The sequence below is a fragment of the Oryza glaberrima genome, chromosome 8 (assembly GCF_000147395.1).
Source record: "Oryza glaberrima chromosome 8, OglaRS2, whole genome shotgun sequence".
In the NCBI taxonomy this organism is placed as follows: Eukaryota; Viridiplantae; Streptophyta; class Magnoliopsida; order Poales; family Poaceae; genus Oryza; species Oryza glaberrima.
Genome location: NC_068333.1, coordinates 21,785,986 through 21,813,186, shown reverse-complemented (window position 1 = coordinate 21,813,186; position 27,201 = coordinate 21,785,986). Strand labels below are relative to the sequence as shown.

The 27,201-nt window shown below is 42.6% G+C and overlaps 2 protein-coding genes, 1 long non-coding RNA gene and 1 pseudogene across 14 annotated transcripts; 2 read left to right on the top strand and 2 right to left on the bottom strand.

Annotated features, from left to right (window-relative positions):
• Nucleotides 1-378: 378 nt before the first annotated feature.
• LOC127781087 (uncharacterized) lies at nucleotides 379-5,963 on the bottom strand (annotated as a pseudogene).
• Nucleotides 5,964-7,449: 1,486 nt separating this feature from the next.
• Nucleotides 7,450-11,605, top strand: LOC127783387 (uncharacterized). 4 transcript variants are annotated; one of them, XR_008019308.1, is made up of 7 exons: nucleotides 7,450-7,930; nucleotides 7,986-8,513; nucleotides 8,684-8,759; nucleotides 9,347-9,467; nucleotides 10,160-10,249; nucleotides 10,618-10,953; nucleotides 11,048-11,605. It is a non-coding gene; the product is annotated as an uncharacterized LOC127783387 (long non-coding RNA). The 4 variants fall into 4 exon arrangements; XR_008019309.1 differs by having other exon boundaries at nucleotides 7,450-8,513; nucleotides 10,175-10,249; XR_008019307.1 differs by having other exon boundaries at nucleotides 7,450-8,513; nucleotides 10,621-10,953.
• Nucleotides 11,606-14,448: 2,843 nt separating this feature from the next.
• Nucleotides 14,449-15,719, bottom strand: LOC127782944 (uncharacterized). Its single transcript, XM_052310236.1, has one exon. The coding sequence runs from the start codon at nucleotides 15,665-15,667 to the stop codon at nucleotides 14,507-14,509; it is 1,161 nt and encodes a 386-aa protein (XP_052166196.1). The 5' UTR covers nucleotides 15,668-15,719; the 3' UTR covers nucleotides 14,449-14,506.
• Nucleotides 15,720-22,952: 7,233 nt separating this feature from the next.
• Nucleotides 22,953-27,091, top strand: LOC127781775 (WRKY transcription factor SUSIBA2-like). Of its 9 annotated transcripts, none has more exons than XM_052308811.1 (7): nucleotides 22,953-23,185; nucleotides 23,325-23,390; nucleotides 24,011-24,468; nucleotides 24,739-24,900; nucleotides 25,066-25,811; nucleotides 25,899-26,084; nucleotides 26,287-27,091. In XM_052308811.1, exons 3-7 carry the CDS (start codon nucleotides 24,037-24,039, stop codon nucleotides 26,786-26,788), a joined length of 2,028 nt encoding a protein of 675 aa, XP_052164771.1. In that variant the 5' UTR covers nucleotides 22,953-23,185; nucleotides 23,325-23,390; nucleotides 24,011-24,036; the 3' UTR covers nucleotides 26,789-27,091. The 9 variants fall into 9 exon arrangements, with proteins under 9 accessions (XP_052164771.1, XP_052164768.1, XP_052164770.1 ...); XM_052308808.1 differs by having other exon boundaries at nucleotides 23,484-24,468; XM_052308810.1 differs by having other exon boundaries at nucleotides 23,325-23,410.
• The last annotated feature ends 110 nt before the right edge of the window (nucleotides 27,092-27,201 follow it).

The following is a 27,201-nucleotide window of genomic DNA, read 5'->3' as shown; positions in this document are numbered from 1 at the left end:
GCCTAATTACGTCATAATTTGACAATGTGATGCTACAGTAAATATTTGCTAATGACGGATTAATTAGGTACAGACGGAATCTGTAATTTATTTTGTTATTAGTCTACGTTTAATACTTCGAACGTGTGTCTGTATACTTTTAAAACTTTACACCCAAAGAATTAAACACACCCTAAGTCATCTCTCCTGTATTTCTTGTTCTTTGCACACAATTTGGCATACAGTACTATGATACCACCTCGATTGACATCATGATTTGTGAAAAAGATTGTGATGTATTAAGTATTAACCACTCATGTTTGTTGCTGTGAATCTCAGCATGTGACATCATGACATTAATCAAAGGCAATGCTGAGATTTGAAAAATGAGTAGGTTGTTCTTCGCTCTGCAAGTTTAGTCTATATGTTTAGAAGAGCCATTGGCATTAATCAAAGGCCAGTCACCATTATTGCTTTCTAGGAAACCATCTTCGCACCTGATCATCGACGCCACATCCGATTATGGCAAGGACCAGATATCCTGGTCCAAAGACATGAAAAGTAAGCTCGAGAAACTGGATGAGTCCAGTTCACAGATTAAGAGCCTGGTTGTCTGCTGCTGAGGATGGCAAGGTTGAGCTCATCCCTGGCCTGCAATCTTGGCTTTGACAGCTTCGTTATGCTGTCGAAGCTGCTGACAAGACAGCGTGTTTGATGAGATCGAGTACCGATGTAATCCCTGATGAGGTGACTAATTGAGAGAAGGTTTCCAGTGCCATGAGGAAAGTGTTCAGTTTTTTTTGGGAGAGTGGTGAAAGCTGATCCTGTAATGCAGAGCCTGCAAGAGCTTTTTTTTTGGCCAGTGAAGGAGTTGGAGGATATCCTCAGGTGGATCCTGAAGGATGCACTTGCACAACATGTATTCAATAAGAAAGAACTGGAAGGGAAGTTTCATCAAGAATTCAAGATATGGGTCCATGCCTCTAGTAGACTTGAGACGATAAGCATTGCCAAAAAAGATGGTAAAGTCAGTGACAGGTGTGAATTATGACGTCAACACCCTTGATAAAGCTCACAAGAGACTGATGGACATTGATGTATAAAGAGATTTCTGTTGGTGCTGGATGATGTTTGGAATGAAGCTGATCAGGAAAGTTGGAGTAAAGCCATTGCTCCGCTAAGATGTGCAGGCCATGGGAGCAAGATGCTGATAACTACCCGGTTGGGTTCAGTTGCTGATATGATTGGAAAAGTTGTTGGGCAGCACATAAGAATCATTTTGGAGGGCTTATAAAAAGATGACTACTTATTACTATTCAACCAGCATGCATTTGCAGATGTTACAGGCATCGATGAGCATGGAAGGTTGCTCTCAATTGGTATGAAGATATCAGAGAAGCTTAATGGAATACCGCTTGCCGCGAAGACAATTGGTGCAATGCTGAATTCTTGCTTAGGTGGTAAGTATTGGACCAGAATACTGGAAACAAGAACTTTCGATATAGAAAACAACGACGTTGACCTGATTACAAAAGGTTACAGTGGCCTCATGACAACTCTGAGATTGAGTTACAAGCACCTACCTGAAAACTTGCAGTTTTGCGGCATTTTCCCATTAAGTTGCAGTGGCCTGACCAGACTTGAACCAATTTTTTCATGAGTGATCACCTTTCGAATCATTGAATTGTGAGAAAGGAACACTTGGTCGGCGGTTCAAAGGCGGCAAAGGGTGAATATGAGAACCTTCCGGTTGGAAGGCGGCAAAGTGTAATCACAACAATAGCACAAGCATACACAAGTAAGAGTATGACTCTATGATGATGATGAGCCGTTGAGGAGCTGTCCAATATCATGGATTAGCTGTGCCCTCAAGTCGTCCACGCTGTCCATGGTAACACCTCGGGCCACAACTCCAAGCCAATGCGACTCTTATCCTCCAGCAGCGTGGTTTCACCACCAACCACAGATCACCTCAGCACATTTAATCATGTAAAGGGCACATTCGGTTCCATTGTTTTGCTTAGGTGTCGGAGCTTTAGTGCATTTCGTCTCAGGAGGTAGGTAAGGAAGCAGTGATGCCGCAAGACGGTGTGCAGCTCTCAAATTAGCATCACCAGGACTGCTGTCATGGTGGGCTAAGCATGGTCTGCCTCCAAGGTTGCGGTCAAACAGTAGGAGGCTCCAGTGTGTACCTTCACCCAACAGATGGGGATCCTGACTGTTCACTGGAAAAAAGGACTAGTTTTCGAGAGGGGAGTCCTAGACTCTGTAGCTGGGTTGACACAACAGTAGCATCTGAGTTTCCTAGTAGATGTGACATTGCAGGATTCACAAGCAACACATCTTCGCTGTCAATTCTATCTGATAACCTGTTGAAAGCATGGACCACAACTGGGTCAGTGATAAACTCCTGAGAGCAAAGAGAGCGTAGGTCATCTATCGTCACTCCTGCCGCTGATTCACTGCTTGTTGGGAGAGCCTGGGGTGATAGATTTTCTGTGTTGCTGCTTATCAGAGAACTGCTAGTGGGAGAGCCTGCAGTGTTTCATCTACTGAACAGCCGCCAATCTGAGAACCAACACTTGTGGGAAGAGCTTGTGGTGCTTCATTAATTGTATCACCGTCTATCTGAGCTTGTGCTGATAAATTTTGGTCAGGCAGCTTAGGATGATTCTCCACAAGTTGATTGGTACAATCAAGATCAGTAGCATCTGAGGAGTTTCCTAGCAGATGTGGCATTGCAGGATTCACAAGCAAGACATATTCGCTGTCAATTCTATCTGATAACCTGTTCACTGGGTCAGTGATAAACTCCTGAGAGCAAAAAGAGTGTAGATCATCTATCGTCACTCCTGCCGCTGATTCACTGCTTGTTGGGAGAGCCTGGAGTGATAGACCTTCTGTGTTGTTGCTTATCGGAGAACTGCTAGTGGGGAGAGCCTGCGGTGCTTCATCTACTGAACAGCTGACAATCTGAGAACTAATGTTTGTGGGAAGAGCTTGTGGTGCTTCATTTATTGTATCACTGTCTATCTGAGCTTGTGCTGATAAATTTCGGTCAGGCAGCATAGGATGATGCTTCACAAGATGATTGGTACAATCAAGATCAAAACGTCTTGCTTTATGCATTTTCAACCCAAGCTCCTCCTCGAGGTATGTAACCAGCTCATCATAGTATTTCTCCTGGTCCTGTCATATGTAAATGAAATAAGTTGACAGTTGAATTGATAAGCCAAATACTATCTGCCTAATAATATGCAAAGGAATCGATACTTACATCACTCAAACTCCATCTTAAGAAAATTTCTGGAGCAACTGGAGGACCTCCAAGTTTGCCTCCAGATAGACCCTTCTTTTTTGTCAACTGTTGCTGACCTCTCCTGTGCACTGCACTGCGTGGCGTGGGCTGTGGCTCTCGAGGCAGTGGAATATCCTCCTCCGCATCACCGCCAAGATCTACATACAGGACACCAGCTCAGGTCTCGTGGTGGGGGTGGTAATGCAGTATGTTTGAAAATTCCCTCCAAATAAGCATCGACATGAAGATAAAATGTGCTTTTCAGAAGATCATCAAAAGTAAGCAATTCTCTTATGCCACAATCGTGGGGATTGTATCTTTGATTGCTAAGAGACCTCATAACCTGTTGGCTGATTGAACTCCAATTGACGATTAGCCTCTTGACCCATTCAAAACCATCACCTAACCGTGACCCCGTACCATGCTCCATGGCATGGCATATCCTTTTTATGCACCATTTTGAATTTTGATTCCAAAAACATTACGACCATCATGCCCAATGAAATCTTGAACCCAATTGGGACTCTTCTGTTGCTAGGCTGATAAGAGGAAAGATGACGAAAACATTTTTTGAACAGTTGCAGATTCAGCCATGTATTTTCTGTCCCATGTGGGGATATTTCCTTATGATTTCCATTGAACGGAAGCTTATGACATTGTGACGAATTCATATAACTCCCAAGATTATCATCAGACCGCATCTCATAAATGCCTCTGTTGTTGAAGAACCCAACAAGCCAGCCAGTTCTAGCATCAATCACTAGTACAACGTATTCTGCTTCATACCTAGGACATAATAGAATGTCCCGTGGACTGGTGTTGTATATAGCATCATTCTGCTATATGTTACCCTGAAAGCAGAATTCCACAGGAGCCAGAATCTGTAGTGCCCCTGGCAATGTATGAAGTTCTCAACAAATTCATGTTCTGTTCCATCAAGATATAGAGTTACTGTGTTCTGCCAAAGGAGGATGAAGGTAAAATAGAAAGATCAGTTCAGTTGCATTCACAGGTTGAAAATGGGTAGATCAATTCGTTAGCAGACCGTAAATTACAGGAGATAGAAAAAAAAGTGATCGACGATCATACCCTCAGTGTGAGAGCTGGTGTTTTCTTTTTGCGCCTGCCCATTATCAACACTAAGATACTTCCTCACTTCCTCCAGCAGCAACAAGGTCAGCAAATTATCCTCTGCAGCCACAGGGAAGGCGTAGTAAAATCAAAATAATAATTAAGAACTAAACTACATCCTAAGAATCAAAACAAATCGTGCTATGGTAAGAATCAAAATTAACTGTGCTCCCTCCAGCTGCAGCAGAAACCAGCCCCAAACAATAAAAAGAAATTGATTTTTTTTTACAAGAAACAAGCCCATTGTGGTGTTCTCTCCAGCCGCAGCAGATTTTTTTTTTTGTTTTGGAATGCGCAAAAGAATTAAGCATCAATCAGCCGCAGCAGCAATGCACCGGCTGCAGCAGAACAATTTCCAGGAGACCGACAAGAAAAACTGGAAACAAAACCAAATAATCGAAACAAACCGAGTTTCAAAATAAAAGGAATCCCCGGCCATTCTATGCAGGATAACATACAAGAATGGACCTCGAACATCTGCTCCTCCTCAAACAAGGCACAAGCAAGAAGAAGTATGGGAGCCCTAGTTACGACTTGGTGACACATTTGGCTAATGCGAAATGAGAAAATTTTTAAAGGCCATCCCCCGAATACCCACCAAATCGACCAAACGGTAGCTGCCATCCTAGAGGATATTAACGATAGAGAGTTCACCTTTAAGCCGCCTTAATTTTCTTCCCTTTAGCTTTGTTCGCCACTCTGTTGGTTTTTTTCCTAGTTGTTTGTATTTGCTGCTACTATCCTATGTGATGTAAAACTCTTTTCTATCCTTCTAATATAGCCGGCAATTCTCTTGCCGTTTACTGTTAAAAAAAGAAACAAACCGAGTTTTCTGATTCCAGTGATTCCTCAAGATCACCGGCAGAACAATATCTCCCGCGACGAGGACCATACAGAATAGAAAGGACAATGCAGAAGAGAAAATGCTGCAGAGAGGAGTCCGACCCCAACAAAATCAATAACTGATACAAAGAAAAACAAAATCAAAACAAGTCCTAATTTTTTCATCAGAATCAGCTAGTTCAGAGATTTCTTGAGCTAACAGTTGGATTATTCTCTATCAACAACACGATCTTGCGACACAATGTCCCCAAGAACTTGCGGCACAACGCCCCCAGGCGATCCAGAGCAAAACAAGAAGAAGAAATGGGAGATCAACCCCAAGAACTATAGAACTAAAGGTGCAGAACGGCCCGAACTGATGCAGCAGAAAGGAGAAGACCAACCCCAAGAACAGAGCAAAACATCCAAGAAACAAGAATTGTCGATGTTCTTTCGAGGCTCACCGGCGGAATAGTATCCTCCAGAAACTAGATGGCGGGTGCGGGCAGGATAGGCTGATTCTTCCAAAGTACTGGACACCGTGATCGTCGATGAGTCGAGCTCCCTCGGCTTGGTTCCGCTGCCGCGCTGAGCGGGAACCCGAAGCTTGAAGACGATTGTTTTTTTTTTTTCCTTTCCTTTTTTTTTCCTTGGGAAAAATGGTTGTCTTGGGATTGGGCGCATCTGGTGCCCCTCTTCTTGATAACTGGGCCGGGCTAAACGAGCATGTTGGGCTCGCTCAGCCGATCCACACACCCACACCCTCTCTGTCCCCCACCGCGTCGGCCGCCGCCGCCGCCGCCACCACCGCCGCCGCCGTCGCCGTCGATGCTTGTTCATCCCCAGGCGCCGCCATCTTCATCGACAGGTGGAACATCCGCCGCTCTGACCCCGAACGACAGCAGCTTGAACTTGAAGTGATAGCGGCGCATGCCGCCGAGTGGCGGCTGGCGAGAGGAACGCCTCGGGATGGTGCGCCACGACGCATGGTCGAGCGCGCCCGTGGGGACGTCGTAGCCGGCGGCGACCACCATGTGCTGCCTGGCGTGGAGCGGCCACGAACGCGACGCCGCCCCGTCGATGTAGGTGAGGTGGGTGGGGGTTGGGGGGCAGGTCGCGCTCCGCCACCCAAGCGCGCTTTGGTCGAGCTCGTCGGTGGCGGCGGAGATGGCGTCGGGGCCATCGCCCCACTCCATGTTCACCGCCGCACTATCCAATCATCCGTGCCGCGGGAGATGATCTCCCGGACGACGTCGCGCGCGTGAGCCTTGCCCTCCGAGTCCACGGCGCGGTCCAGCCATGCTCGCCTCATGCTCGATCGGGTGCCCAGCCGCTTCAAACTCCACCGACATCCCTGCACGTTAGCCACCCCCAGGCGCCGATGTCGTCCACCGCGCTGGTCACCTCGAACGCCTCGTCAAGCGAGCGGCCAGCCACCGCCAATCCGGCCATGATGCGCAGTGAGACGCGAGAGCGGATTGAGATTGGGGGAAGGGAGGTGGAGAGGCTCTAACCCTCATCGAGCGAAGGTGCGGGTGGCGGCGTGAAAGCGGAGCGGGCGAGACCGATCGAGGCGAGGCAACGCTTCACGCGCGCGGTGGCCGTGCAGAGCAGCACCGGCGCGGCGGCGCATTGGCCGAGGTGGCGGCGGCTGGTGGGGAAAATTGGGATTTCGCGTCGTGGTCCTCAAAATTGGATTTCACCCGAATGCAACTGTACAGGAGGATTAATAAAATATCATTCTTAATTAAAGGCTACCTTACATAAAAGTTACGGGCAGTTTGGATTGCTACCCTACCAAAATTTGCTCTACAAAAATTTAATTTTGGTAGGGTAGCAAATCAAACACCTCTATTAAAACACTACCTATGCTACAAATTTGGCTTTGCCCATGAACTTGTCACTTTACCATACTAAAATTTTAGTAGTACCAAAACGTTTTGCTCAAAATTTGGCACTACCAAAAATTTGGTAGGGCATCAATCCTAACATGCCCTGCATCTATTACTTTTACCATCAATATCAAAGAGAATTTAATTTATCTTGTGTGTAACAAATATCAAAGAGTATATACACGCATGGAACCAATGAGTATCTACCCTATAGTTTAACAAATATTTTCACTCATTCTTTCATTCATCACTCAACGGTCCAGATTGTCTCGGTGAAATCTCAACGATTGAGATCGCTCCCACCTCCCACCTCCCTCGATTGCGCGCTCCTCTTCGCCCCCCTCTCTATCGCTCTCACGCGCCGCCGCCCCTCCCCAACCCCGACTCACGCGGCGCCACCGCCCTCGACTGTCGCTGCTCCGCCGTCTTCGCATCCGTCGTCACCGCCACCGATCCCCGCGCCACCGCTGTAGCCGCCGCCCTCGACTGCCGCCGCTCCGCCGTCATCGCATCCGTCGTCTCACCGCCACCGATTCACGTCGCCGCCGACGCCTTCCTCGCCTGGTCGCTGCCGAGGCCTTCCTCACCCCCGCGATTCCCAACCCTAACCGCCGTCAATACCACCGCCAGTCCCCGTCGACCGTTGCACCGTGCCGCGCCGCACCGTCTCGCCCTTCCACCAAGCACCCGGACTCCAACGTCGCCGCTCCACGCCGCCACTCCAGCTCTGATCCACGCCGCCGCAGCCGCATCACCGTTTGTTTCCGCCATGGGGGCGTGATTCCGCGCGACGGCTGGAGGAGGCGAGGTCGGGCCTGCCCTCCATCGATGGCAGACTCCGCGTGACGGCTGGAGGAGGCGAGGTCGGGCCTGCCCTCCATCGACGCTCCACGCCGCCGCAGCCCGCAGCCCCGTCGGCGCCGTCGCTGCGTCGCTTCATCGCCGTCCCGACCTCGAAGGAGAACCGGCTTCGAGTCCCTCGTGCCGCCACTGATCCAGGGCTCCTCAACCCTGCAAGCCGTCGATCCTGCCTGTGAACAAGGTAAGAGTACTTCTCGATCCCGTTCCTGTACATGAGGAGGCGACGCGCAACGCGTGGGAGGGCAGGCGGAGGCGAGGAGAGGCATGGCTGCCGTCTGCCGGGCTCCCGGGCGCAGCCTCACAGAGCTGCGGCATCCACGCCGGACGGCGCCGCGGCGTGGCGGGGCGCAGCCGCGCAGGCGTGCAGCACAGGCGCCAAGCAGGGCAGGGGCAGGGCGGATGGCGCAGCAGCACCAAGCAGCAAGCAAGGCAAGCAGAAGCAGTAGCAGCCATCAGGCCATCACGCCCAATCTCCCATCAGCAGAAAATGGACAGAAAGAGAAAAGGGAAGGCACTGGCATCACAAAGAGGTTGTACTTTTTTTTTATTTGACAATGTCAGAACATTGCAATTTCAAAGTGTACAAATTTATTACTGAAATTGCAATTAAATATTTTATTTTTAGGATGCTTGTACATTTTGTTTCACTCATTGCTTTTTATCTTATCAAACTAATCAATCTTTGCTATTTGTTTTTCAGATTCTACATATGTATCTATCCTCATTAGTTCATATATGTGATGTACGGCTGAAAGCTTGAATCAGTGAATCTTGAGGTATTTTTGAGTACCTACTTTTATATTTACACTTATTTGCAAATGGATGATGAATTGTGAACTTGTGATTAAGTGCTTGTACTATGACTTGCTGATATAATGTTACATTGTACAATATTGTGCATTGAATTTTTTTTCTTAATTCTTGTTCTGTGTTAACTCTCGCGTGTGGTAGTTTATTGGCCACACCTAAATTTTTTTTCTATCCTCCGCCACTGTTCATAGAGATGCATAATGGCTTTAGGAATCCCCTTTGTTGACTAAATCCCCATTGTTCATTATTAAACATTGTTCACTGTGCATGGATATCTGTGATGCAAAACTCTAATCCAAAGCCTGTTTTGCATTTCAACTAAATTTCACGTGTTAATCTCATTCGTGTGGTAGGATTTTTTTTTTGGGGTTTCATTGTTGTCATTGGATGAGATACTTCACATCTTGTTAACATTTATCGTCAATCTTTCATTGTAAAATTGTGGGGAAGAAATGGCCTATCTCAGATAATTCTATTGTGTCAATTTTTCTATGTGATTGCTTATATCTAGCAAACTGACTTAACCTTTCATTTCAAATGATTTAATCTATAGGATGAAAATTCAGATTGCCGAAGAAAAATTCAGGCTGACAGGACACCATGTCAACTGCTATTGTTTGCTGCACAATCAACGAAATTTTTGGCTGATTCTACTAAATTTCTGTTTGGTATAGGTAATTTCTTCCATAATGATTACCCCTTACAAATAGTGCAAATGTATACTTCGTGGGTCAATCTTCGCACTGTTGTAGAATCTGATGTTTAAAATTGTCTGCATCCGGTTTACAAATCAAGAAAAAAAATTGCCCTGATTACTGTGCCAACCATATTTTCTTTGAGGGATTGACCAATCTTTTTCTTGGAAAAGCTTAACCCTGTTCCAAACGTAATACTGCAAAATTTTGCTCAATTTCACATGCACACCACAGTGTAGTCATGCATTAATGATTTTGATTTCACGGTGTGACATGCACATCACATTGTGAACAAGTACATTGACAGACCAGCATTTTGATTTCACATATATTCTTCCCTGTTAAAGCCCGGTCATCCTAATCGATCTGGGATCTAAGAAGTAGATGGTATATGCAGTACCTTTAGTTTTTCTTGCAATTGACTCTAAATTCTTATGTCGTTCAGTTCATATAAATAACTATATCCTACAGAATAGATGAACCTATTTTTCTTTCTCTAGGGCAAATAACTGAAGAGTGTTGGTATTTGAGTTAACCACTTTTTACGAACCTAACCTGCTGCAGTTCCACAACCATGGATTTAAATAGATTGTTCATGTAGTTCCTATTTTTTCTTGTATCCTACGTTCACAGATCATTTATTAAATTTTCCTTGTATCCTACGTTTACAGTGTTGCATGAATCAGGAAAAATCTGATTGAAGGATCTAATATTTGAGGACTCCTGCTCTGCTGTTGACTACTTCACTCCAGTTATTCAAGGTATCAAAGTTACTCTAAAACAGTATTAAACATTATGTTTTGCATTGTTGAAAATAAACAAATGTTCACTATGCATTATTAAACAGTATGTTTTGCATTGTGTCTTTGCTTTAATTTGAATAAAGAAATGTTCACCATGTACCGAGCTGGACTGAAATTACTTGAATGGATCATCACCACCCTTTTCTGAAGTAAACAGTACCTACAACAGATAATGCTAATTGCGAATCATTCTTGGCAATTGACTGCATTTGTAATTGATTGTTAATTAATTTTAGGCGCACTATACTGCAAATCATGTCAGCTTTCCTGAGCATTTGTAATGATCAATGATTAAAACAAATTATTATTATTATTTATCTTCGTAGCAGCAAGCTTGAGATATTATTGGCAAATCATATCCAAATCTCTGTCAATTACGCTATCATGCAGCAGATCAGAGTAAAGGTTAGCAAATCATATCCAAATCTCTGTCAGATGCTATTTTGGCAATATTTCCATGTATTACATGCCCATACATGTCAACTCACAAGACATACAAGGCAATATTGTTATGTCTTTACATAGATATCATGATAGCAACAATGGTAACATTATCCTCCTTAGCCTATATATATGTGGGTGAAGGAGTGTGATCCAAAAAAAAATTATTGATCCTCCTTAGCCGGCTGCATACGACTGCTCAACTTCAACTCATCATCTTGGTATCGTTCTCCAAGCTATCTCTTATGTGTTGGAAATTATTATATACTTTAGCTTGCACCTATTGATCTCCTATTTCTTCTGTATTGTAATAAGGCATGGCATCCATGGATGATGTGGATTTTTCACCACATCAAGCCACACCTAAGGAGTCAATGAACTCCAAGGATGATGCGAAGGTGCAGCCTTCGTCAGGGCAAACACCAAACAAGGGGAATTATTACATGGGGCACGCGAATGCCATCATGATGATGTTTCAATACATACGTGATGGTTGTCGGCGTGTTGAGAGTTCCATGGAAGACTAGAAGTGCAAGAAGGTAGAAAAAGGACACGGTGAGAAAAGGAAGGTGGGAGAAGGGTATGATCCTCGCTGGTCTTCTCCCATCGAGATAACAATGAAGATCTGCAATGACGACGTCTCCGATGAAGCAACCAAGAAGGAAACATGATTTAGTATTGTCACTACTGTGTTTTGGCTTTAGAATAAAATAACATTTCTTGTGAATTACACAAGAAAATTCAGTAAACAATGTCGTTCAGGCCTATTCAGTACTGCTTGTGAAATGCACAACCAAATTCGATGAAACTTTGTTGTTATGATGCCTATTCAGTATTGCTTGTGATTGAGTTGATTTCTGGGACCTATACAAATGTGCTCTACCTCCTGTTGAACTACTATGTATTTGTTTGGCACGGTTGGATGCATAGCAATGTTCCTTTATATTTGTTTTCCATGTCTTTTTATATAAGGAGACACATCACACACCAATTGTGGTTTAGATCTCACATAAATAAATTAGGTCGGCCAATTTTCTGACGTTGTGTAGCACTATTGATTTCTGTAACTCTTTTGCTTTAGATCAAACACATGTAATTCTTTTGCTTTAGATCGAACACATTTTATTTGCTTCAGGGCTCCATTAATTTAAAGAGCTGACCAATCACATGAATATTGATTTATGAACATGAAAGCGTATAAAAAAGCAAATATAACTAACATAAGAAACTAGTATCGCTAATTTGCTATTATGTTGCCTATTCAGTCATGATAAAGGAGTAAAGGACTGCTAGATGTCAAACTTATGTGTATGGTCCAAATCCTATAATGGCCCATTAACAACTAAAATACCCATTATAAATACTTATATGCGATACTCGACCTAAGTGCCTTTGATCTGTCACGTTTATCATATATCTTAAGGCACAGATATATGCATTATCATATATCTTTAATATCATATTATTATGCATTATGACATGGGGCACAAATATATTGGTATATCCTATTCTAATATTTTACGTGCAATATATTTGATGTATGATATAAATTGAATTAAAGCTCAAATGCACAGTTAATATAATAATATTTTTTGCTCTACATGAAAATTTTAAAAATTATTAAAGACAAATAGAGTTGCACCGTAGCGTTTAGCACGGGCATATTACTAGTTAAAATAACTCATCGAGTTATGATCAAGCATTTAATTTACCTATTCATTTAAATCTTAAATTCATAAAGACTACAAATAAAAATAACTTATTTGAAAAAACTCAAATATGAAATAGATCTAACTCTTGTGGATGGAGGGAATATTTCGAATAAAATTGCCGCTGACTCTCCTTTTCAAGCTTATCTCCCAACTCCGGCTTGCTCATCGGTGATGAGCTGATGATGGGCTCGAGTGTGGGAAGGTAGCAACCTTCACCTCCTCTGTTGCCTCGGTTCTGTCGCTCTGGCGCAACCCCCATGGCCGGTGTCTACCTAGCACCATGGCCGTTGCACACCGCATAGAAAAGTCGCATCATCTCTATCTTTTTGTCCTTGTAGCTTGACCAGTCCATGGCCGTTGGCAAGCCCAAGGACTTTCCATAACGGCCGCTGCATCCGCAAGCTCCTTTGCGTCCCCCTCCCACCTCCACCATAAAAGTCTTGGACGCCACGCGGTAGCTCATCCATACCTAGGGCATGGGGGATGCTTGTGTTCGAGTGTCCCGATGAGGGCGTGGAAGCTGCTGGGATGGTGGGTGCCATCGTGCAGCTCACGAAGGCACTGAGGTCGTTGTCACCATTGCTATTGGCTACCTCATTGCCACCGAGAGGAGAAGGGGGCACCAAAGAGTGGTGTGTAGCTCACGTGGCGCGGCTAGAGAGGAGCTCTGCCACCTCATGGTTGTGGTGCAGCTTGATGTGAGCGGGCTCTTCAGCTCGGCGCCATGGCATTTAGTGGTAGTTGATGAGGGCATCCATCACCGGAGCGAGAAAGAAGAGATGGCCTATAGAGAACCCATGTTGTTGAAAGTGTTATTTTATCGTATCCTTTTTGCACAGTGGTATTTAGGCGAAACCTATTTTTGAGGGTGGCATAATCCCAAATTTCTCATGCCTAGGGGAACAGAAGTTTGCCTATGAGAATATTGACTACTGTGATGTCCCTCCATTGTGATATCTTAAAATTACTTGTAATTTTATATTGTTTGGCATGATGTTCAGCTTAAAATCACTTGAGACTTCTTTGGTTCCATAAAAATATTGAATGGGATTTAGTATGAAACTAATCTCCTCAATTCTCTCCGACCTGTCTCCTGTAATGAACATTGTTTATGCTTTTTTAGTAAAAAGGCTGGCGCAGAGCCTTTGATTTATAAAATTCTCTCCAATCTCTCCCTAAGCCTCTTGGCCCATAAGGATATTGAAAGGGACTTGATGTGGATTTAATCCCCCCACAATCCTCTCCGGTCCTTTTTCTTGGGAATTGAAAATATTTTTGATGAGTATTTATTAAACTGGTGATCCTTGTATAAATATTACTGATTGAACCAGCAACCATAGTTTTATTTTAAATTGTTGGTTTAATTCGTGTGCCATGTCCATTTTCCAGATATGGTGAGTTAAAGATTTTCCTTTTTAAGTATATAGTGATTTAGTGGCATGGAATGGGGATTGGGGAAGGAAATGTCTTTGCTCAGAAAGGCCCGCACTTCCACAAGATTAACTCCTTCATGCTAGCATGATATGTTTTATGCTAGCATGATGTGTTGATGTTTTTTTGGTTAGCATGATGTTATTGAACAAAACTGTATGAGTTCATTAACTTCTCATGCCTCTTTCTAGCTTGTAGACATTGACGATTAATGAGAAACGTTCAGGGGTCTTCCGGCTAGCTCCATAAGGTGGTGGGCTAGATGATCTGGGTTCGAAGCCTCACCTCTTCTAATTATTTGATATTAGGTTCTTCCCTAATATTCGCGTTTTTGACATTGGCGATTAATTTGCAACGTTGAAAAGCATGAGTGAACGCGTGCTACTTATCTCTGATGTGGCGTACTTTAAAAGAGACAGTGTTGGAGCTAGGGAAGAAGCGGAGGGGGAGATGCCGGGGATGGAAGAGGAGTATGGCGGAGGAGGAAGGAGTGGAAGATGCAGATATTTTCAACAACTGACTACCAACTAATTGTTTCCTACTATCTTAAGCTTCCTAAATGGGTCTCAATAACATATGTTTCTTTTACCAAATTGATTAACAAAAGTAAAGGGGAAAAAACACCAATAGGCTACTGTGACATCAAATCTGACCAAACAACATGCACATCTATATTGGCGAAATAATGTTGGATCCGTTGAATAGAACCTGCATGAGCGGTAGCCTTGAAGGCACAATAGCGACGGATTTGATTGGATCCATTTTCGCCGGCAGCCGCTACCACAGGCGTAATCTTGAAATCAAGAATCAGCACAGTGCGCAGCTGCACAGCAACCACGAAGTTTCTGAGTTTTGATGGATTAACAATGGTGCCATCGAAGAGCTTAATTTCCTCAGGTATTTGACTGACAAAGCAAGAGATGGATAAGTGTATGCCGCCATGAATTAGCTTCGGAATCTTAATTTGTATGGTGCTTTCCTTCCCATTGCGAAGAAGGGCTAAGCTGATATCTACGGCGCCATGGATGCCATGGATCCGCCGACTATACACCCCATGAAATGGTGTAAGGTTGCTGAAGGCGGCCACCCCGTCGATGAGCTGCAAGTCGTCCTTTTCGTCCTCTCCTTTCTTGATCTTGAGGTCGTACTCGATCACAGCAGGATTTTCCAGCGAGATGCCTCGCTTAGGACCTGACAATCTTATAAGCGAGTTGGGATCAGAGTAGTGGCCAGGCAAGACGAAAGGATCATCCCGGCCGCGGTTGAAGATGTAGTTGCGCAGGGGGTCAAAGAGATCCCGGGCAGCCATGAAGCCATAGATCTGGATCGGGGCGTCGGCGGCGGCGTTGGACAGAGCTGCTATCTTGATGGAGAAGATCTGCATCATGCGGCAGCCATGGTGGACGATGCAAGCCGTCCAGCATGACTGGCAATGGTCGGTCCGAGCCGACAGCCTCATCGGCAGCAGGCTAGTCTCGCGGGTGTCGTCGAGGCAGTAGAGGCTGTGGAACGGGTGGGAGTCGGGGTCGTAGATGGATCCGCCGCTGTGCTTGACGCCGATGAGCTCGGAGGCTTCCATCATGTCGTCGTCTTCGTCGATGTCGTACAAGAATTCCTCCTCTTCCTCATCATACTCCCAATTGTTCTCCTCATCCTCCTGCTGTTGGTCATACTTCTTCCCCGTTTTGATTGGAGCGAGGGAACAAGGAATAACCAACGCGTTCTTCTCTTCGTTCTCATGTGATGACGACTCCGGCGGCCGGCAATCGCCGGCGCCGCCTCCCTTGTCCATGGATCGATCGATCGATCGACTGAATCACCCTTCGGCTGGGACGCTGGGTGCGTGGTTTGTTTGGGGGTCATGGGATTAGCTTGTTGCTGCCTTTTATCTGATCTGATGGGAAACAAACCGTATCCGATTCCGACCGGTGAACCGTCTCCGAGTCTAGCGACTCCGTCGTCCCTTTCCCGGTTTTACCGTCGTCACGTCCTGTGCCCTGGTGTTTGGAGTGGCGGCTGCATCACGGATCATCCGACTGGTAAAAAAAGAGGAAAGTCAGGGCTGCCTTAATCCGCAAAGCTGCCGAGGGACCGACCCGTGGAATTTGCTATATATTTGTCGCGTGATTTTTTTCTACGTATTTTGACGTTTTTTCGACCGTATGATCTGCGCCGCGATTTGTGCTGATTTCAAAGGTTGCTAAATGCAACTGGGCCACCATTTCCTTCCGGCCCAATTCTCCTTCCTCCCTCCTGGCCCGACATTTCCTCCTCTTTCTTTCCTCACCCCAGCCCAGCCCATCTCTACAAGCCGCCTCCATCCTTCCCCTTAGCAAGGCCGGCCCATCCTCCCATCCTCTCTCCGGCCAGCCAAAGCACCACCACCTTCCTTTTTTCTCCCCGGAATAAGTTCACTTTCGATCACCCACGCGAGTTTGAATCACGTCCTTTGAACCGTAATAATAGAAATCATAACCACATCTTTCATAACTAAGAAAAAAAAATCTTTCATAACTAGGTTAAATAAGGTCCTGAGACAGTACAAGTGATTGTTTTGATTGATGTGGCATCCTAGTCGACAAATAAAAAATCAAAAAAAAATGTGAAGCCCATATGTAAAGTGGACTCCACCTCTCCCTACTTATCCCCTCTCTTCCCCAACAACTCGTCGGCGACGAGAGGAGAGGCGACCAGCGAGCCCGTTTGCGTGAGGTGGCAGTTGCGGTTAGAGGTTGGCGATGCCACTGGTGTGTAGCTCAAGCTCGCCGTCCACGGGAAGGTGGCGGTGGTGGTGGGCGACCGGAGAGGATGGGGCCGCAGCTGTTTGCAAGTGACCAAGTCATCGTTCCGCCCATTTCAACACTACTGTCAAATTTGAAGTTAGCATATCTCTGGACTATAGAATAGAGTAAACACAAATTTTGCTTCTGGTCCTGCTGATTCAACAATATCATTCCATATTTCCATTTAAACTTTGCAGCCAAAATAAAACCTCAACTACTACTATTTACCCTCTCAACCTCCACACTACAGTTGTTCTACCAGCAGCGCGCACACTTTATTCTCTCCTCTTTATGTCAGCATTGACGAAGCACTGTCTGTCATAGTGGCATATCTTAAGCTGTGGTACTTGCTATCTTTCTCCCCTGATGTTTGTTCAGTTGAGCAGCATGTGCATGCTTCACTTCAGCATCAGTTTGACATCTCTGAAAAGGCCTCACACCTGCCGGATTCCTATGACAAAAAAAAAAGGATCAACAATGGCTGAAGGATAATCTGCTCCAGGCTTCATCTTTCATGCAAAAAATAACTATTTTTCAATCAAGTTTTTATTTTTTTAAAAAAATGTTTTCCCATTCATCAACATCAGTTCGTTTCATTGCCGTTTATTAACTTCAGTGCTGGAGTGATTTTATAGTCTTTGACGATGTACCATATTTCCACCGCACATTTGATATCTCACGGTACTAAGAGATATATATCATATTTGCACTAAATATTTTGGTATCTCTTGGTACCTTTTAATAACTGTAAAATTTCTCTCAGCACTGTACGTAGGTTTGCATGAATGTTTTGATTTGGCCTGTTTCAGATTGTAGTTTGTACGAATTTGATGAGAAACAGTTTCGAATTACTACAAATCTGATGAAATCGCCGCGAACCGTACAGAAACTTAAGTAAAGTATTAGTGGTACCTTATGAAATCTGCAAGAACAAGAACATCCCTGTCAGAGGGAGTAAGACAGGAGTGTACTGGAGTACAGTGTACTCAACATCATATTTAAAGCAAACACTGTAAAAACATTGCCTGCTCCAAAATCCAAATCAGTGTCTTCACAGTACAGAAGTGCCTGACAAAGCTGACAGATTCTTGTGTTCTGCATGTGTAGATTCGATCAGGAATGCCATAATGGCATGGATCGCGTTTCTTTATCATCAGATCATCACTTCTACTCTAAACAACAGTACGATTGGTCCTGCTCCTACACATCACCAGCTAGTAGATCACAAAACTGAAATAAAAACAGCTTGAATTTGCATCAGTTAATGTTCGATAGGTTGTAAAATGCAATAAGATGTCCTTCCATTCTGCGCATTTCTCAAAAAACAGATAATTTTCTCAGCTTACAGCATTAGTTTTTCTTTAAAAGAACATTACCGGCCGTATATATTTTTTCAACAAACCAAATTAAACCCATCATCTCTTTGAAATTGCCAATTTTTTTGGCATGATCGAATTAAATCCCCCCCCCCAAAAAAAAAACAACTAAAGCAATGAAATTGATGAAAACCATAAACTTCAGATGCTACGAAACCATTTTGCCTAATCCAATATGAATGTGGTGCGATTTGGAGCACTAGACATCATCGTTGTTCATGAAATGTACCGTAGACAATAACATGATATAACCTAGAAAATGAGGAGATCCTTTCTTGCTTCCAAAACTCTCTTTCCTATTTGCAAATTATCACATCATTGATCTCACACCAATACAAGTAGATTATCTAGTTCATCAGTTCTAATCCCAATCTGCCGGCCAGAAAAAGCTGAGGATCCTATGCCACGTACAGACAGCAGAGGTAAAACAAGCAACCCAATCAAGAAGCTGGACAAAGCTGTTTGCCACAAAGCTCAGCTTTGGCCTCTTGTAATCATGTACGCAAGTACGGAGGTTAAGAAAAAAAATTCTTTGTGCTAATCATGCTGTTATAAACTCGTTCCGTCACAAGCTAGCACACCTATATGAGATAAACATCCCGTGTGAAAGTATATCCTGCGCCATAATTCCTTACCACATTCCGGTGTTTCAAGTGTATAATCATTACCTTCCAATTTCCCAATTATACTTACAAGAGACGCACATATATTACACATGCTAAAAAGACATAATCCAACCACAAATATTCTGATGTCTGATCTCACCACATTACTACGAAAGCATTATCATCCGGAGTATTATGTTTGGTATCGAAGGTATTAAATCTGGTACTTATGATGATATCGTGCAATGGTATACCATTCGTACTCGCTCTGGTAAGTCTGAGAAAAGAAGATCGAGTTCCTTCACAAAAATAGAGTTGAGACATTAGGCGTGCTTGTTTCAGTTTATTATCCCTGCATCTGCGTATTTGGATACATGAATAAATTGCATTCAGAATTAGAGCGTGAAACGACCGACCCGGCGAGATTATCTTCTTGGTTAACTTTGGTACGTAATGAGAGAAACAACATGGATTATACGACTTTTAATGCGTAGGTATGGTGTGAGATGATGATTTGCTGCCGTAGTGAAGTTTACTCCCATAATCTCCACCACGTGTACGCCCTTGACTGGACCGACCTGAAGAGAGTTTATCTAATTTACTGACAAATTTGGTTTAAGCAAGCAATCACAAATGAATCACACCGTGCTGATCTAAGATGTTTATGTCCTCAACGTCGTCAAGTCATATACAGTAATAGCTAAATACACGTGTTTTGCTGTGGATAGATATAAATTAATGTGTACTCCCTCCGTCCAATAAAAAACGAATCTAGAATGATGTGACATATTTCAGTACTATCCAGATTCGTACTAATAGAATGAGTCATATCTAGTATTATGTTGGTTTTTTATGAGACCAAGAGAGTACTTGATGTTTAGAACATTAAGGGCTTGTTTAGTTGGTAAAAGAATTTGCCCTTACATGTCACATCGGATATAACGACAGACATTTAAAGTATTAAACGTGGTCTAATAACAAAACAAATTACAGATTCCACCAGGAAACTGCGAGATGAATTTATTAAGACTAATTAATATGTCATTAGCAAATGTTTAATGTAGCACCACATTATCAAATCATGGCGCAATTAGACTTAAAAGATTTGTCTCGCAATTTCCTGGCGAACTGTGTAATTGGTTTTTTTTTCTACATTTAATAATCCATACATGTGTCCAAATATTTAATGTAATAGTGTAAAAAAAATTGTTTGGAAACTAAATAGGTCCTGATTGTGAGGTTTTCACAACAATGTGTCCATGTGGATGCCTTTTGTATGATGACCTTGTATTTTAGAGATGAAGTAAGATAGGACCAATATGTACAAGGACTAGTTTAAAATAATTGAAGTAATAGCTGGTATAAAAATATCCAATAGAGTTAGTTAAAGTGATAGATTATTTATTATCACCATTATTGTCTGAAGTATAGATACAACCGTTGGATGCATCATCACGAAAACATTTTTCCCCTTCTCCATACAACTCCAATTGTTCCTTCAAATCATTAATGATTTATATCTATTTTCTTTTATTGGTCATCCAATACATTTATCTAGATGCTGCCAATGCAACCTGGCTTGCATAGGTCCCTTTTAATGCAACAGGAGACTCCACACTAATACTGTTCCTAATTCCTGCATCTGTTTTTACAAAAGATGATCGAGCAGCTCTGAAGAAGATTGGTTAATAGTTCATGGATCACAAAACAAGGCATCTCAGGCATCTGGTGCCATGCATGCATTTCATCTGGGCTATGTGGTTGAAGCCCTGCACAAGTATGCATGTTCAGATGTTTCAGTTTCTGTACATGTTCAGGCAGAAAGCTAGCCAGTCCCAAGTTATATTCAGACATTCAGTGCCCAGTTCAGTTGCTGTTGCCCAAACACCATTGTAGCAGTGTGCAGGTTTACATGGAGCTTGGCAGGCAGACCACATGCATCCATGCATGGATCAGGAACTCATGGTGCAGTGCATATAAACATGGAGACAAAAGCAGCAATCAGGTCGAGAAGAGAAGATAAGCCTTCGCTTCTCTGTTGGATCATACATGGTATGGAGATAGATTTTCATCCTTTCGAAGGGTTCTCTTACATATCACTTAAATATTTTTTAAAAAAAATAAAAAAACTAAGATATACACGTACAATTTAACTATTACAAGTTGTAACAAAAATAACAAATTTCAGGTATTTGTTACTTTCTCCGTCCTAAAATATAAGAACCTAGAACTGGATGGAACATTTCCTAGTACTACTATCCAGATTCGTAGTACTAGCAAATATCTCATCCAGTCTTAGGTTCTTATATTTTGGGACTGAATGAGTATTTGAGAAAAATACAAAAAAGATATTGACAAAACACCAAAATCTAAAAAAAATACCATTGATAAGTGTGATTCTATAAAACATCATTGTACAAATGACTTTGTCTTAAAAATATTATCGCATCCTATAGCACTTAAGGATGGTTAATAATGTAACCCTAACGGAGATGTCATTTTTAAGTCAAAGCCACTTGTCCGATGACATTTTTTTTTCAACTCGCACTTGTCAATGTCATTTTTTATAATAATATTTTTTGGATTTTCTCTTGTTGTTTTTATCACAGGTCGAAATTTGTAGAGCGATATATCTCATATTAATTTATTTTAATTTTTTTAAAAAAATAATGACTATTTAAGTGATATGAACTAGTGTCTCTTTATGGATGGAAACATTTTTCCCTGCGTGATACACCAGTTCTACGCTCGGTGCTACTAGCAGGCTAGCAGCCACTTGCTGCTGCTAGAGCCCAAAGAACAGTACTGTCAGTTCAGATCAGTTGCAACTTGCAAGGTCTCCATCTTAGTGGAGTACTTTAGTTATTCGATCCTATAAAGGTACTCCCTCCGTACCCTAATATAAGAGGTTTTTGTGATTTAACTTGCACTTACACTTTAACTATTCATCTTATTTTAAAAAATTAGAATTATTATTTATTTTATTTATGACTTACTTTATTATCCAAAATATTTTAAACGTAATTTTTCGTTTTTTATATTTGCATAAATTTTTGAATAAGATGAATGGTCAAACAGTTCAAGTAAAATATTAAAATCGATTATATTAGGGGACGGAGGAAGTAATTACAAAGTCTAAAGGAATGAAATCTCCAGCTAGATAATAAAAAAAGTGTGTTCTTTTGTTTTAAGCAGGTTTGGTCTGAGGTGACAAAGACTGTCTGTTAGAAGTTTGCAATGCCCATACTTTTACAAACCCCTTCATGATTAGCGATTTTAATCCACAAGTCTGAATAAATTCCAGCATGTCTGATGTAGCTCATAGAAGCATTTCAGCTTGTCTTAATTTTTTTCTGTCCTCATTTTTTTAATCAAATGACTATTTCATTGTACAGTCGTAAAGCCATTTCAACCACAGTAATCTGCTGGTAATTTTTTTAATGTCATATAAATTCCATAGGTAGTGATATTACTGCTGATTTCCCACTATTCAACTTTCTTAAATTAATGCCTAATATATCATGATTATTTTTGCTGGCATTGGTCTCTTTAAGCATGTGTTAGGATGTATATTTGTGGGTGTGAGTGTGGTGTGCGTGCGTGTGTCTTATCAATAATGTAATTTTAAATTTTTTTTATATAAACTATTTTATAATTTTTTAAGTAAATTTCATGAAACCTCACATCACATGTTATGATTTAAGTTGCACAAAATCACAACGGCTCTGGTACATGGCATATAACCATAGATATTACGGTCATAAGATTTCACCAATAAAAATAGTTAACTTACCTACAATATTTAAATGATGGATTAAAAGAATTCATATATTTCGGAACTTGCATGCATGTATGGTAGATCAAAGAAAAATTAGTTAATGGTGTATATAAAACTAAATGTCATAGTACCAGCATTACGTGCAAGTGTGCAACATGCCAAAACTCCAATAGTTTTATGCAAATTGGATCATAACATCGTGGTTACGTAAAATTTACTATCTTAAAATATAACAACTTAATACTCGGATGTTATATATCTTAACATCGTGGTTACGTAAAATTTACTACTATCTCTGTCTTAAAATATAACAACTTAATACTCGGATGTTATATATCTTAGCAATGTAAATCTTGACATGAGACATATATTCATAATAAGTAGCAGTACATATTGTGGGATAGGGCGAGTAGTTTTTTTTTAAAAAAAAAACGAAACGGTTTAAAAACTAATCCATAGTTAGCAAGTGGTTAAGTGAGCAACCGTTTCCATCAAAGACGGGGCAAAAGCGAGCGGGGAAGACGACACCTCCGCAGCTCGGCGCACAAAGCCTGCAGGAAACCCATCACCTGTAACCAATCCTTCCATCTTCTCTGCCTTCTCCTTCGCTTCACCACCTCGCCAAAACCGCCTTCCCTTCCCTTCTCTTCCCTTCCAACCTCTCGTTGCGGTTTGCGCTAGAAAAAAAAGAGAGGAGAGATTTCAAGAAACCGTGGGGGAGAAAGAAGCAGGCAAGAAGTAGCAGCAGCAGCGAGTGAGGCTAATCTGGTCAGTTTCAGAACAGATTCTTTGTTCGGTCTCTATCCATTGCAAGAACAGGTTTTGTTTTTTCTTTTCCCTTTTTTTGGGATCAGAGTCTCTCCATTTCTGATGCTGCTGCTGCTGATGATGATGATGATGATGCAAGGCTTGTGGCAACTTGTTTGGTGAAAGAACAACGAGAGGGATACTGGGATAGGGATCAAAGGCAAAGGTTTTTGTTTTTACCCCGTGGTAATTGTTCGTTCGGTTTGTGATGGGATAGTTGCTGGGACTGTGAATCATTTTGCCCCTTCTTATCATACAGACAGGCGCGTGATTTGACCAGCTTGTCGTCTCTGCTCTGCCTCTATCCATCCATCCATTCATACATCCAACCTTGGGGGTTCTTGATTCTTTTTCTCATTTCTTGGGGAGGCTTAATTGTTGCTATCGCCCTCCGCTTCAGGTGTCCATTTGAATTCTTCGTCGTTTCTTTCGTATTTAATTGCCATTTGCTGATTTGCCTCTTTATTTCGGTGGGTTTTATGGTAATAAAGGTGTGGTTCCTTTATCATCAAATTTGAGGTGTTCTGGGTTTTCTTTGGTTCTTTTTTGGAGCACTGGATTTGTGTGCTCTTGTAAATCAAATAGAGTTTGTGGTTTGGTTCGTATTTTACACAATCGAGTTGTGTTTTTATTTTAGTTTGTATCGAAATATTTGCATACTTGTTTCTAGTTCCTTCAGGCTTCAGTTCTCTTCATTATTATAAAAAAAAATTTGGTCCTTTCGTCCATAATTTTTTTCACAATTCCATTTTTGAATGTATGAGCTTGAATTATGTGACTTTTCAGTTTGAGCTTGGGATTGTCACCTTTTCATGGACGGGACCAACAACCATGGAGCACTGATGGACGATTGGATGCTTCCCTCACCCAGTCCAAGAACACTCATGTCGAGTTTCTTGAACGAAGAATTCAGCTCCGGTCCCTTTTCAGACATTTTCTGTGATAATGGCAGTAACAAACATCAGGATGGACTTGGGAAGAGCAAAGCTTTCATCGATTCAAGCCGGGAAGAAACTGCTCAGCTAGCAAAAAAGTTTGAATCAAACCTTTTTGGTGCCAACCAGAAATCAAGCTCAAATGGCTGTCTGTCAGAGAGGATGGCTGCAAGGACAGGTTTTGGTGTCCTGAAAATTGATACATCTCGTGTCGGTTATTCTACACCGATTCGGTCTCCGGTGACGATCCCGCCCGGTGTGAGTCCAAGGGAACTTCTTGAGTCGCCGGTTTTTCTTCCGAACGCCATTGTAAGTGACTTCCTCACCTCAATCAGTATTTGCTCTGTGTAATGTTCAGTTACTCTACTCATGTGGTTTATATGGAGGATATATTTGTCAGTAAATGTTGAAATCTAAACCAAGATACCTATTATAAAAAATATTCTAACGCAAGATACAGCATCTTTAATTTCTCTTATGTCTCTGCAGCTTCGTATAATTAGTGGAATTTTGGAGAAGAAAGTGACTATATATGTTGATGACTGATTAATCTTAATGTCATGGTTTTGATTTATGCAGGCACAACCTTCTCCTACCACTGGCAAACTGCCATTTTTGATGCATAGTAATGTTAAACCATCGATCCCTAAAAAAACTGAAGATGAAACACGCCATGATCGTGTATTCTTCTTTCAACCCATTTTGGGATCTAAGCCACCAACTTGTCCAGTTGCAGAGAAGGTAGTTTTCTCAAACAATGTTGTTCTATTCCCTATTTACTGCAAATCTGTAATCACTGCTCGCCTGCTCGGCGCAGTTTGTTTTACTGTTCCAGCAAATCTGACGAGCAAAATCAAATTATCAGTGTTTTTTATGCATTGGTCTGATGATATTTATACTTTTCAGGGTTTCAGTGTTAATCATCAAAACCAGCCTTCAGTGACGGATAATCACCAGGAGCTCAGTCTTCAGTCTAGCTCAACTGCAGCCAAGGATTTCACTTCAGCAACTATTGTTAAACCTAAGACATCTGATTCCATGTTAGACAATGATGATCACCCTTCCCCTGCAAATGATCAAGAAGAGAATGCAACAAACAAAAATGAAGAGTATTCTTCAGACCTGATCATTACCCCTGCTGAGGATGGATATAACTGGAGGAAATATGGACAGAAGCAAGTTAAGAACAGTGAGCATCCCAGAAGCTACTACAAATGCACTTTCACGAATTGCGCTGTCAAGAAGAAGGTGGAGCGTTCTCAAGATGGCCAAATAACAGAGATAGTCTACAAAGGTTCTCACAATCACCCTTTGCCGCCTTCCAACCGCCGACCAAATGTTCCTTTCTCACACTTCAATGATCTGAGAGATGATCACTCTGAGAAATTTGGTTCCAAGTCTGGTCAGGCCACAGCAACTTCATGGGAGAATGCCGCAAATGGACACCTCCAAGATGTCGGTAGTGAAGTTCTGACAAAACTGTCTGCTTCTCTTACGACAACAGAACATGCTGAAAAATCTGTTATGGACAAACAAGAAGCTGTGGATATCTCATCGACGCTCTCCAATGAAGAGGATGATAGGGTAACGCATCGTGCCCCGCTTTCTCTGGGCTTTGATGCGAACGATGACGATGCTGAACACAAGAGAAGGTTGGCTAGCCTTAGTCACTAATCACTCAATGAACCAATCTTCACTTTGAGTAGCTGATTGTTTTCCTTCAATTTTATTCATTTCAGAAAGATGGATGTTTATGCCGCTACTAGCACTAGCACCAACGCCATCGACATAGGAGCTGTGGCGTCAAGAGCTGTCCGGGAGCCTCGCGTTGTTGTTCAGACCACAAGTGAGGTTGACATCCTTGATGATGGTTACCGTTGGCGCAAGTATGGGCAGAAAGTTGTCAAAGGAAACCCAAATCCAAGGTCAATTCTAATGCCATTTTTCTCTTTTGGAACAAATTCTTTGCAGTTCCTCTAATCCTTCACTACAAAAGTAAATGTTTAGCTTCACAATATGACACTGTCATCGAAGGAACATTTCTCTGTCCATATGTGTGCATCCATAGTTGGTACAAAGACCGGAAATTACTCGCATTATCTAAAAAACTCCATTTTGTATTTGCAGGAGCTACTACAAGTGCACTCATCCGGGTTGCTCGGTGCGCAAGCATGTGGAGCGATCATCGCATGATCTGAAATCCGTCATCACGACGTATGAAGGAAAGCACAACCATGAAGTTCCAGCTGCCAGGAACAGTGGCCACCCAAGCTCAGGCTCAGCCGCTGCACCACAGGCTACCAATGGTCTTCTTCACCGGAGACCTGAACCGGCACAAGGTGGTGGTGGTGGTAGCCTTGCTCAGTTTGGCTATGGCTCAGCTGGTCACAGACCAGCAGAGCAGTTTGGTGCAGCAGCAGCTGGTTTCTCCTTTGGAATGCTGCCTCGTAGCATTGCAACTCCGGCGCCGTCTCCGGCGATCGCCGTGCCGGCGATGCAGGGGTACCCAGGGCTTGTGCTGCCGAGAGGTGAGATGAAGGTGAACTTGCTGCCACAGTCTGGGAATGCTGGTGCAGCAGCTAGCCAGCAGCTGATGGGCAGGTTGCCAAAGCAGCATCCTCAGATGTAAAAATGGCAGGAACATGAGACAAATGGTGTTTGCTGCTTATGTATATGAAACATTTTTGGTGCTTTTGTTAGGAGAATGGAGTGTTATTGTAGCTCAATTTACTTTCGGGGGAAAAAAAAGCAGATAGTTCAGGCAATTGTAGGTAGTAGAGGTTCTAGAAAAGATAAATGGCTTTGGCTGTGTTCTAAATAACTTCCTCCTTTTTCATTAGCATGTTTACTGGATTGCTAAACTATATATTTTCTGTAAAAAGATTATATAGTATTTTTAAAATTTATAATACATACTTTAATTATGCGCTAATGATCCCACTTGTTTTCCAAGGCGTCTACAGCTCCAGCCGAACTCAGCCTCAGCCTTAATAAGATCAGAACTTCTGCGTTGACATCTTAGGCTGACTGGTTTTACAATCA